Source organism: Stomoxys calcitrans, chromosome 5, assembly GCF_963082655.1.
Source record: "Stomoxys calcitrans chromosome 5, idStoCalc2.1, whole genome shotgun sequence".
Classification (NCBI taxonomy): Eukaryota; Metazoa; Arthropoda; class Insecta; order Diptera; family Muscidae; genus Stomoxys; species Stomoxys calcitrans.
Genome location: NC_081556.1, coordinates 141412925 through 141426544, shown reverse-complemented (window position 1 = coordinate 141426544; position 13620 = coordinate 141412925). Strand labels below are relative to the sequence as shown.

The window sequence follows — 13620 nt, the reverse complement described above, 5'->3', positions numbered from 1 at the left end:
ACTGTAATTGAAAAAATCATATTCAATTAAAAAATTATTTAATCAATACTTTTTTTAATTGACAACGATTTTCGTTTCATTCATAGGCACTGAGTATTTAAAAGAGAGCCGGTGCCACCCGGCTGTCCGCGACTCCAAAGTCCACTAAATTCGGTTCAGAATTAGATACAGGTCCCAATTTCCAGGTGTAGGGTATTCAATAGTCGGCTTAGCCCGACTTTTGCCTTTCCTTAGTTGTTTTTATATAAAAGTGGAAACTTAATTTTTGGAAGGCGTGCTTTATAGGTGACAATATGGAGTGCGGCTAATATAGGTCAATCTGCTTCATTTTCATCACAATTTGAACGGGCATTTTGTTAGGATTAGTCGTCACCAGCTGTAAAATTAAAAATATTGGTTCCGTTTGTGTACCATTAAATTAAATAAGATTTTCTTACTTTTATTTGCCTGCCACCCTTGCTTTTTAGAAGGTTTTTAAATTTTGTTAGTAAACAAGAACTTTAAACTTGCAAATAGCTCAAAATTATAGAATAGTTGTAAATTGTGATATGTTCCAACTTCTTTTCTATATGGTTTTTCAAAATATTCACATAAATGAACACGCAGCGTAAGAAATAAAAACGTCTTATAAAATGGACATCATGCATTAATGGGTTAATTGAATGTTCATGGAAATATTTGAAGTTTTTATACCCTCCACCATAATATGGGGGTATACTAATTTCGTCATTCTATTTTTGGGCAACCCAATATTTGTAACTCCTCGAAATATTCCTCTGAGACCCCATAAATTATATATATTCTTGATCGTCAGGACATTTTAAGTCCCTCTGACCAAGTCCGTCCTTCCGTCTGGCTGTCGAAAGCACTTTGGAAGGAGTAAAGATAGCCGCTTCAAATTTTGCACGAATTCTTCTTATTACTTTAGGTCGGTTTGGATTGTAAATGGGCCATATCGGTCCATGTTTTGATATAGCTGCCATATAAACTGATCTTGGATCTTGACTTCTTGAGTCACTAAAGGGCGCAGTTCTTACCCGATTTGGCTGAAATATTGCATGAGGTGTTTTGTTATGATTTTCAATAACTGTGCTAAATATGGTTCAAATCAGTCCATATGATTTTCAATAACTGCTAAATATGGTTCAAATCAGTCCATAACCTAATATAGCTGCCATATAAACCGATCTGGGATCTTGACTTTTTGGGTCACTAGAGGGCGCAATTCTTGTCCGATTTGGCTGAAATTTTGTACAACGACTTCTCTCATAACCTTCAAGATACATGTCAATAATGGTCAGAATTGGTCTATAGCCTGATACAGCTGCCATAAAAACCGTTCTACCTATTTTACTTCTTGAGCCTCTAAAAGGTACCATTTTTATTCGAATTCGCTGAAATTTTACACAACAACTTCTACTATGGTCTCCAACATTAAATTCCCTAATCGGACCATAACTTGATATAGCTCTAATATCATAGCAATTATTTCCTATTATCATATATTTGCCTAAAAAGAGATACCGGGAAAAGAATTAGACAAATGTGATCCATGGTGGAGGGTATAAAAGATTCGGCCCGGCCGAACTTTGCACGCTTTTACTTGTTTTGTCTATTTTATTAATCTTTCTCTATTTAACTATGGGGTTTCTTTTGTTTCTCCTTCAAGGCGAGCTAATGATCCGAAATTTTTTGCAATGGAAATGCTTGATAATAAAAATTAGGGTTTTCTTGTTTTAAAAACGCTCACGCTCTAGTCCATTGAAGATCACCGCTGCTCATAAGACGTCATGCTCAATATGATGCTTAATACCTGCGTTCGAATAGGAAACATTCTTTAGGTGTTATAATTCCCTCTCACTGTTTTTGGCAACCCTTGTAAGGCCTTTAGCACCACCGCTGCTCATAGGATGTCATGCCCAATATGATGCTAAATACATGCGCTCGAATGTTCATGTGGGATAATTCCCTCTCACTTATGCTGGCAACCTTTGTGAGACCTTTAGCACCACCGTTGCTCATAGGATGGCATGCTTAATACCTGCGTTCGAATAGGAAACATTCTTCAGGTGTGATAATTCCCTCTCACTTATGCTGGCATCCCTAGTGAGGCCTTTAGCACCACCGCTGCTCATAGGATGGCATTCCCAATATGATGCTAAATACCTGCGCTCGTATAGGATAAATTCTTCAGGTGTGATAATCATCTCTCACTTATGCTGGCAACCCTTGTGAGGCCTTTAGCACCACCGCTGCTCATAGGATGGCATGCCCAATATGATGCTAAATACCTGCGCTCGAATAGGAAACATTCTTTAGGTGTAATAATTCCCTCTCACTTTTGTTGGTAAACCTTGTGAGGCCTTTGGCACCACCGCTGCTCATAGGATGGCATGCCTAATATGATATGAAAAATTCTACAGGTGCGATAATCCCCTCTCACTTATGCTGGCAACCCTTGTGAGGCCTTTAGCACTTGGTTTTATTAATCTCGCTGCTATTCTTTTCTTTGTGGGAAAATTGTTTATATACTGCGATCGAACTTGAATGAAGTGATTTCAATTTCCATAAATCTTGGATATATTTTATTTTTGTAAAAGTATTGTGAACAGTTTAGGGTACAATAGTCAGTTGCCTACCCCAGTATTTTCCTTTTCTTTAAAGTTTTTCATACAGTAATTTCAAGGTATCAGCTGGGTACATAAATAACAACAGCCTTATTCAAAAAACTTTATGAAGCCTTAAAATAGGTTTATTTGACAGTTCCGTAAAGGAAATATGCCAAATAAACCTATTTCAAATCTACATTAAGTTTTATGAATAAGGCCGTAACTCTATAGGCATTTCATTTCAAAAACAAACTAGTCAAGAACAAAACTCGTTTAAATCTTTCATATGAAAATTTCTAAAAGTGACTTAACAATATTTAGTACATTTATTAATACCATACCAATATACATATATAGAAAACATACATACCTACATATATATGTTTAACAAACTAACGAATGCAATATATCATATTGCCTTTATAATATCATAAATAATAATATAATAATATATATATTATTAACCTTCCTGTTACAAATGCAGCCTATCCTATTACCAAAGATATCAAATATTAGTCTTCGTGTACCTTAACAATTGTTCGTTATACAATTTTTTTAATATAAAAAAAAAATGGGAATTCATTATCAAGTTTTTATTATTTTATGATTTATTGCGAAATGAAAATTTCATTATTTTTTTTTATTGGGAACATAAAACATGTTTTATATGTAAATAAAACTTTCAACATTCTAAGGGGATATTTGGTTTAAAAAAAGCATAAAGAGTCGCAAGTATAAACATATTTAAAAACAAAAACTACTACCCCCTTTTTGGTGTTAAAAGTTTACGAAAATAATTCTTTAATAATTATTCACCTTAAAAATATGGCATTTAATCATATAAATAACTACTCCTAACTAAACTGCTGAAGATTAATATTGATTAAATGAAAAAAAAAAAAAACCAAAAGAAATCCAAAATATGCTAAAACTAGTTTAATTTATGGTATAATACCATTTTTTTTGATTTCCTTTTGATATTCCATTAATGTTAATAATAAAAGAAAAGCATCTTTAATGAATTCCACAGCCCTCGATATTATGCATATATTAAGTCAAGATGTTGTATTAAATCGTTAGTTGTTAAATTTTCTTGTTTCCATTTTCGTATATACCACATATATAGGAGTATATGTTTAAAAATCGTAAAATCACTTATGTTCCCCAATTATCGAATTGTATAATTCCATATTTATCACATGACCAATTAATAATAATTTATAAAATCCATAACTCTAGCAATATTCTTAGGCAAAAGAAATCATAGTTGATCAATTGGCTTCACATTTCCTTACTTCTATAGTCCAAATCTTCTAAATATTTACAAAATCGTCTTCTTAAATACCTGATAACAACAATATGAAGCTTAAAAATGCCAAAGGCCCTTCTCTGGTCTACTTGTAATCTGAAAATTAAACCATTCTTAAATATCTTCCTGTCGACAGTCATTTTATATAGGATGTATGGTGTTTAAACATTCTCAAGTATCCAACATTGTATGGTACTTTTAGGCTTAAAGGATATTTTTCAATTTTACATTAAATTTTTAAGAATATTCGTTTGCTTAAACCAAAAATAATATGATGCGTCTGACGGCTGGTTTTGAGCTGGAGCTCACTATATTATCGATATATTTAATTTTTATACCCTCCACCATAGGGTGGGGGTATACTAATTTCGTCATTTAGTTTTTAACCACTCTAAATATTCGTCTGAGACCCCATAAAGTATATATATTCTTGATCTCGTGACATTTTATATCGATCTAGCCATGTCCGTCCGTCTGTCTGTAGAAAGCACGCTAACTATCGAAGGAGTAAAGCTAACCGCTTGAAATTTTGCACAAATACTTCTTATTAGTGTAGGTCAATTGAGATTGTAAATGGGCCATATCGGTGCATGTTTTGATATAGCTGCCATATAAACCTATCTTGGGTCTTGACTTCTTGAACTACTAGAGGGCTCAATTCTTATCCGATTTGACTAAAATTTTGCATGAGATGTTTAGTTATGGCTTCCAACAACTGTGCTAAGTATGGTTAAATCGGTCCCTAAACAGATATAGCTGTCATATAAACCTATCTGGGCTGTTGACTTCTTGAGCCTATAGAGGGATGGAATAGACCTTGCTAAACAAATAGAGCTTGCCAAGGATGGCTACCATTGGAAAGCATGTGGCTACAAAAACAACGGCCCATCCCTATGCTTTATTTGATTGAGTCACTGTTCTAGTCTATAGAACTTTTTGAACCCTTAAACTTCTTACATTGTCCTTGTATGCTAATATTATTCCTTGATCTACAAATTGATGTCGATTGTTTGGTTTTTGATGGTACCGAATTTCGAATTTAAATAGATCTGCTGGCAACCTATCGGCGTCAGCTGCCTTATTAAAATTTTGTCAATTTCCTACTATTTTGACTTCATTTTGGCAGGGTAGTATATATGGTCGTGAGGGATTGGTTTACCATTGCATTATAAAGCTGCCATTACACGTTCAGGCATGTCATATGTAATTTCAAAAAAGCAACTCTGAAAGTTGTGCACATCGTGTGATACGTATGCAAATTTATTGTGACAACTGGATTTTGGAATAAATATGCAACTTTTTTGATTAAATCGAACTTTTACTTCATCGAACATACATGTAGACACGTGTCTATAAAGAAAATTACAATACATATTAGAATACATGCCGATTAGAGCGCACTCTATTAGTATTTGACGTATTTGACGAATAGAGCGCGCTCTATTCGTATTTGACGTACATAAGACAAGTCTTATGAGTTCAGAAAGTGACAGATCATATGACATGTGTGATCGTGTAATGGAAGCTTAAGTAAGCACTCAACGGCTGGCTTCGAATTTTGAAACAACAGAAATGTTGTTCATCTATGGCTAACTTCTTATTGAATGCCGGAAAGGTATGTGAGGCCTACAATCATGCAAAACTTCTCTACGAAGAGTAACCGCATAACGCGCGCGTTTATACTTAGCTTTATCATTGAGTTTAAATTTGCATCAGACATCCCTCATATGAAAGATGTTAGCCTCCTGTTTATTAACAGTATGTTTGTGGCGAAATTTGCAACTTGTTACCGACAAGCAAATTAGAACAAAAGTTCTTATATTGGGTTTTTGACCTTTGAATTCTTATTGGGCTAAAAGGTCATTTGTTACATCACTGAAAAATAATAATTAGTTATTTCATTTTTCTCTCCAACGTTTCGTTGGTATTTTCCAAACTTCTTCAGGGATAAGTTTTTATTAATCTGGCAACGACAACGAATATGCGTATAAAAATAATTAGAGTCTTCATAGCATTAAAAAATTGTTTCTTTCGCCATTTAGTGTTGTTTTTACAAACAACACAACAATTAGACTTTTTTCACTTTGACATCATTGATTGGTTTTGCTGCCAACAATAGTGTCACATACTTTTAGGCGGCAAAATAAAGTATTGTTTTAACCGCTTAATGTTCCCTTTCATTATCTGATCAATTATGATTTCTGATGATTGTGTGAAAAGAGTAGAGGAATATTTCACCCTACCAATATATGAGAAGATAACGTTATAACATTAAATAAAGATAATAAATAATTTCTAAGAATATGTTGTACGTCTTTAAAGTACTGCAATCCAAGTACATAGGTGTGTGCACTCAATTTAATGTGTCATTCAGTCTATGACGATACTATCTCGTTATCATTATTGATTATATATAAAAATAAAACAAAAAAAAAAAATACATACAAACATATTATCTATTAAAAAAGAAAAAAAAACATTAAAACAAGCTATAGTTAAATTTCAAACCAACAATAACAACAACATTCAGCAACAATTACACATTATTATACATAAAATGCATACAATTAAATTATATATGACAAAATACAAACAAAGATTAAGATTAACAAAAACGAATTAATAAAAAGAAATATTGTCATGTGTATGTATATGGGACATGCCACAACAAAGCGTATTTACAGATGATAGTTTGTATATTCTTCATTTTTATCGATATCGTCAAAAATCGATAACTTTTGATGATAACTAGCGAATCACACATATAAACTGGAGAATCTGATACATTTCTTTCAGCCTTTTACGATGTGTTGAGGCATGAGCTATATTTTCCCATTTTCTTTCTAAATCTATGTGCGGTAAATGGGAAGTATATATAAAGTATATCATAACAATAAAAAAAAAACTAACAAACACAATAAGAATGCATATAAACCATTTGCAAAAACAATAAATAAATATTATGTAATTGATAAAAGAGAATGAAGTTTGATTTCATAAGCCCATGCAAGTGAGAAATATATCTCCTGACATTCATTCATCTGATTTTCAATTTTCCTAACATTCGGTGGTCGTCAGCTAAACACTTTTCTGTTGTACTTAATTTGAACATGCATTTTTATGTTTTGTATAACATTAGTTAAGATGCTAAATATCTATTATTAGTTTTAAAAAATTTCATTTGCATATTTTAAGTTTTTGTCTTTATGAAAAATGCTCTTGATTTGTTATAAAAAAATTTTAATTTGTATATTTCTTTTCTTTTTTCTTTATTTTCATTCCACACACACACACACACAACACTAAATCTGCAAATTGTAGGCACCAGTAATACCACCACCGTTGCCAACGATATCCTATAAAAATGTCACAAATTCCAATAAAACGAAAACTTCGAATACATCGCTATCATCAAACTCCTCATCGTCTGTCACAAATTTATCATTATTTGAAAATTTTACATTGACACCACCCACACCACCTTCTGTTAGCAACTCCAAAACACAAACATCATCATTAACAACGACCATCAATACGAAGACAACAACATTGACGACGACAACCTTAGGCTCGAATAGCAACTTATCCAAATCTATGGATAATTCATTAGCAGATATTTTCCAAAAGGCTACCTCTACAGCCACATTCACCTCCAAGACCCCAACTCTTGACACTGAAAATGACATTAAGAGCATGCCCAATTCCACATTAGCATCCTCATCATCAGCATCACCATTACCCTCCGCCATAGAATCGAACACAAATAGCAATAATCATTTAACATCACGTTCCCGTTCCACTACACCAAAGCAGCTGGCTGCAAGTTCGACAACCAATGTATTTGATGCATTCTCAAATCCAAAGAACTCTACAACAACAACATCGAACAACAATAACCCATTACCAACTGTGGATAATTATAGTACCATTAAATCAGTATCTTCAATTATAAGTGGACCCACTGAATTTAACGATGACCCTTTCAAAGATTATCGTTATGAGGATCCTTTCAATATCAAAGATCCTTTTGCGGATGATGATGAAGATTTCACCACAGATCCTGATAAAGTATTCAAAGATGATATAAGTTCAGATGGTAAGTGGAAAAATATTTTCAACTACATAGTACATATACAAAAAAACACATTCTTCAGTAAATTTTGTTTAAAAAAATTTTTAAACTAAAGAAATATCGCAATTTTCTACTAACGATCTCCTTGGTTTAGGTTCTTCATCATGGTTTTTCTAACTCCTTAAAACCGGTCAAAACCCCAACTCCTATCTAGTGAGTTTCGACAGGAGTAGAGCGCATTTATACCCCTACTGAATCTCTCCTCGACGATTCTTGCCCACTTCAGTTTCTGGTCAAGAATCTGGTCGAGAATCAGGTTCACCAGGAAGAAACACCAATTTTCTTTCTGGTGAAAAGCACCAGCTTAGCCTTTCTGGAATTAAAACAAGCCCATTGGCGAGGTTAAAAATAGTAGAGAAAATAAGTGAAAATGCGACCATGATGACGATGTCATCCACGTTGACACCCTTTCCTCCTCGAGAATCTTATTGGGGATAAAAGCCCTTTCTTTCGTGGTTTCTTAAACCAATCCTTAGACCAGTACCGGGTGGACCCGGTCATTAGTGACTGGATAAACCATATGCAAAGGAACAGGTGGATAAATTGTGTGTCCCATGGCATAAATATAAGGGAGAAAGTAGAAAGGGGCATTTTATCGGCACTCTTATGGATGACCACCATAAATGACCTATTACGGATGCTGACTGAGCAGCGATTTCAACCCGTCTGCTATGCAGACGATGTAATAATACTTCTAAGGGGTAAGAATGCAAACGAACTATGCAGAAGGGCCAAAAGTATCTTGCATATGACATATGACTAGGCTAGACCCAGAGGTCTCAATGTTAACCCAGAGAAGGCTGAAATATGCCTGTTCACAGGGAAGACGAAGGTGTGGTGTATCCACATTTATTGTTCTCAATCGTTTAAATTATTGATTTTTAACAAAGTAGGTTAAGTTTTCATCATCTTTGTTAGTTTATATAACACTTTTGAGTTTTAAAAAATATGTTAGATTGAGTAGGCATTGGATTGTCATTTTCTTTTCTTTTCATTGTACGGAGAAATTTGATAGAGTCAAAAAAATATAAGTGACGTCTCAGGAAGCAAAAATAAAAATATTCATAAATTTGTTAATTGTTTGCGTTTTATTTCGTTTTGCACCTTAACCACGTCAAAGGTGAGACAATTTAACGCACCACGTTTCCTCAATAAGACGATTTCGATGTCTGTGAAGGTCAAATACTTAGGTGTGATCTTGGACAGGAAACTGAATTGGAAGTGTCACATTCAGGAGCGTACTGAGAAGGCTCACAGATGTTAAGTACCATGTAGACGAGCCGTAGGCTCGAAATGGGGCCTGAATCCGAGGATAGTCCACTGGCTCTTCAGGAGCGTGATTAGACCAATACTTACTTACGCCTCATTAGTTTGGTGGACTGCTATGGTGAAAAAGTGCAACATAAGGACCATACAACAGGGTAATCAAAACCAGGACGGTAAGATAACGAACAGTCTTGCAGTTTAAGAAGGAGATTAACGCCTTCTCTGAGGATGGCAAAATCCTCATCGTTTGGGTGCCGGGCCATAACGGATTAAGGGGAAATGAAAGGCCAGACGATTTGGCGGTGAAAGCCAGAGGACTGTCGTCAATAAACTTGGTTAACCTGAAGCCTTTTGGGTTGTCGCATTCCGAGTTAAGGGAGTGGGCGACGAATGCGCATGTAACATTGTGGAACAGCGAAACGGTCGGTAGGACGGCAAAAATCCTATGGTTTGATCCAGATCGTGAAAAGACGATGCTATTACTGAAAGGAAGTAAGAGAGAGGAGATCAGTTATTGGTATCATAACGGGACACAGGACTACGAGCTCACTTATGTAAAATCGGTGCGACAAGTGATAGCAAGTGTAGGGCATGCGGGGAGCATTTCCTGTCTTTCGCGTCTAACAGATACCGGCACTTAGGTGGAGACCCAAAAATAGGCATGAACCAGCTTAGGGGAGGTATTGAAAACACTTAAGGATTTTGCAAGTAGCACGGAATTCCTAACTTAAAATTTTCTTTTTAGAGGTTATTTATAGTTTTTAGAGCGTACAGCAAGCCTATTACTGGCTTAGGTGTATATCCATAGTGGTATGGGGCGGATTAATATCTGCACCCTCTTTTCATCCTAACCTAACCTAGGTGTCAAAGAACATTTCCCTATAAACTGTTTAATAAACTTGCCATATAACTAACCCATTGTACTAATATGACATTCGTTCATTCATTTCCATGTCTTCTAATTGTAGATGATAAAAACAAGACAAGCACCAATAATAACACTACACAAGATTCCATACAAACGACATCGACATATTCATCTGCAGCATCCTCGAATGCATTTGGCACAGCTAAATCCAATTCCACATTGAGCAGTGATTTCCTTAATCAATTTGAGTCATTTACTTTAAATACCAATCCAAGTCCGGTGCCATCTCATCACTCAAGTTCATCAAGTGCTTTCACTGGCATGGGTGGCATGGATAATGCTAACGCCGGCAGTAAATCAAAAAGCAACACTCCCGTACCAATTGGAACAAACAACAACTCTACGAATCTTTTTGATAATTTTGCCGATTTTGATGCGTTCTCTGTAAAATCAAATACATCAACAATGGAATCAAATAAAAAGACAAAAATAACAACGAATAGTAATGGGAAGACGACAAATAGCAGCATCATTAACAAGGATGCATTTTTCGATGCATTTAATGATAATTTCGAGACGAATTCAAACAAAAGTTTCGACTCAAATAGCAATCCAAAGAAGCCCTATGCTAAATCGATAACATCTTTGGATGCCTTTGATGATGCATTCGCGGCGACGGAAACAAAATCATCAAGGCAATCGCCTTTCGATGCCTTTGGTGGTGGTAGTAATGTGGATGGTGCCTTTGGTGGCAGTGGTGGTGGCGGTGGCGTTGGCGTTGGTGCTAAGGAACACCAAATAACAGCTGCTGCAATGTTTGATGCTTTCAATGATAACAATTTCGAAGACGATTTCTTTAAAAATTCCAATTTATCCACCAACACCGCGTTAAAAGAGACAAATTTGAATAAGGAAAAGCTACAGAATAAATCTCCCATTTCATTTAACCAGACAATTGACAATTTTGCCAAATTCGATGCTTTTCCCAATGACAATTTCAACAACAACAGCATGCTGAATAATAACCAAAAATTCTCACTACCCCCTGCGCCGACAACAAAAAAATCCTTCTCATCAAAATCATCATCTTCATCATCGTCGTCGTCGTTACCAATAAAGAGAACTGAAAATCTATTAAAAGTACAAAATCAAACTCTACTCACAGCAGTATCGAATACAGATAAGGCTGCCGCTTCATTGGCTGAAAATGGTGCTAAGGAGAAATTCTTAAATGACTATTCCAAACCAGAGACATTCGATGATGATCTACAGGAGGCCATTAAACGTAGCATGATTGATCAATAGAAAGAGAGATGGAGGATCAAAAAATGGAGTATCACAACATGTATGGTAATCATCAGTATGAGGAAAACATTTTGTTTTTTTTTTTGTGGTAATGAATTACACCAAAAAGCTTAAACAAATGTTTGTAGGTGATAAAGAAACACTCTTTTAAATAGATTTTATACGCCAAGATATTACTTATGCTTAATACAATGCGAAGGGAGGCATTAGTGCTATACTAAGAGCTGTTTGTAGAGATATACCAATTATTTCCCCTTTTTAATTTATGGTCATTCCATATATGTTCATATACTCAATTATCTTTTGTATCCACATTCTTTAAAAAATAAGTTGATTTGTTAATATTCTTATGCCAAAGAGTACAAAATCAACGTAGATTTTAAAAAAATTTAGCCAGTTCAAGAGGATCCGCTTTTATGCATTTAGTTGTTGTTGTAGCAGTGTGATTTACAGTGAGGCGGCAGCCTTTGACGATGAATGGCTTCATCGGCTCAATCCGGTACGTACAACCGGCTGCCAAGGGAATAGAGCTGGCAAACTATCGATAATCGCAACGTTCGATATCGATAATCGCAACATTCGATATTGCGCCCTCTATAGGCTCAATGTATCTTAAAGGATACGTTCAGTGTCTGATTGCTTATTTTGTTTAGTTTTGTAAAAAATTTAACTTTTGCGATAGTATCCATCGGAAAAATTTCAATCCATATTCAGCCAAAAAAAATTTAATATCGATAGTGCCATCGATATTTTGCCAGCTCTACATGGGATGAGGGTTTGTACAATGTTAAGATGTATTGGATATTTATCTACATATATGGTGGCATAGCAGCTGAAAACACTTTCGCCAAGTACTGTATAGTACTAAAATAAAACAGGAGAGCTGCCAAAACTGAAGACTCCAACGGTAGGCTTCCATTTAATTTATTCGAATCACATTTTCAAATGAGCACAATAGAGTGGGCACAGGTTTATCGGTTTTCGACATTCCTTTCTAGTTTTGCTTTATATGAAAGAAAATAAGAGTTATCGCGTGTTACACAGTATAAAAAACGGTTTCAGACATGAAATTAATTGATCCAATTAATGCTTTAGTTGAAACTGTTTCTATCTGGAAAATGAAAAAAGTCATTGATAATATTTTCAATTAAAAATTTTATATTCAATTAAATAAATAATTGGCATTTTTAAAACGTTCAATTAATTTTTTAATTGATCCAATTCAAAAAATGATTGAAAATTTTCCAAGTTTACCGAATAAAAAAAAAACATTTATATTTTTAAAATTGTTTGTCAAACTAATTTTTCTTAAAAACTTTATTGACAAGGGTTTCAAGGTAGAATTAACTTTGAAAAAGACTTCAATTAATCAATTAAAAAATTATTGTGTCAATTAATTTTTCAATTAACCCATTAAGGCCGAAATGGTAGAAAAATATCCAAAATATCCAAATTCTAGCTCGAGTTAGGAAAGAGGTATCGTATGAAATTTGGATTGGTGTAAATAGAAACTAGTTAAAAAAAATGTTTTCCCTTCATACAAGGTCATGTTTTGGGGGAAAATTGGTTTGACGAAAGTCGGCAATTTTGTAAAGCTCAAAAAAATCGAACAAAAATTTTTCTCAAAATTCTTAGGAGTGAGATTTCTGGAAACCGTTTTGGAACCGTTGGCTTCTAGAACCGTTTGGCTTGTTGAAATTTAATTATTTGGGATGTGTGTCAGTGCTGCCAACGTTAAAGTAACATAATTTAGCGGGAAAAGCGTTTTGTTTGTCCATAAGCTAGCGAATCCGCTAGACTGGTAAATAAAACAACTCAGACATTATGTTCTTTTTTTGTTTTGCTTAATTTTTTTTACACTGTTCTGTTCAACTCAGATGTGCTTCATTAAGTCTGTTCGCTTATTTTTCCAGTAAAAATTTGCAGGAGAGTAAGAGCCAATTTACTCTCTTTAAAAAAATTGCAAGCAAAAGTACGCGAATGACTTCCAGTGAAAATTTGCAGAACAATAGCTAATTTTTCTTTTGGTTGGTTTTTTATTTGCTTGCTTGGGAAAACATTTTTTTTAATAATAAAATGCTTCCTATACTTTTGAGCTATTTTCCTAAGATAAACTTCAATTTATTGGACC

At 34.4% G+C, this 13620-nt stretch overlaps 1 protein-coding gene across 6 annotated transcripts in view; it reads left to right on the top strand.

The window, feature by feature from the left end:
* Positions 1-11662, top strand: part of LOC106087959 (epidermal growth factor receptor substrate 15-like 1) — a 29553-nt gene extending 17891 nt beyond the window's left edge. For 5 of the 6 annotated variants that reach the window (XM_059370364.1, XM_059370363.1, XM_059370362.1 and 2 more), the window contains 2 exons: positions 7240-8014; positions 10285-11662. In XM_059370364.1, the coding sequence (XP_059226347.1) occupies positions 7240-8014; positions 10285-11489 (1980 nt within the window). In that variant the 3' untranslated portion in view covers positions 11490-11662. The remainder of the gene's footprint in view (positions 1-7239; positions 8015-10284) is intronic. The other variant, XM_059370366.1, reaches the window with a different exon arrangement.
* The last annotated feature ends 1958 nt before the right edge of the window (positions 11663-13620 follow it).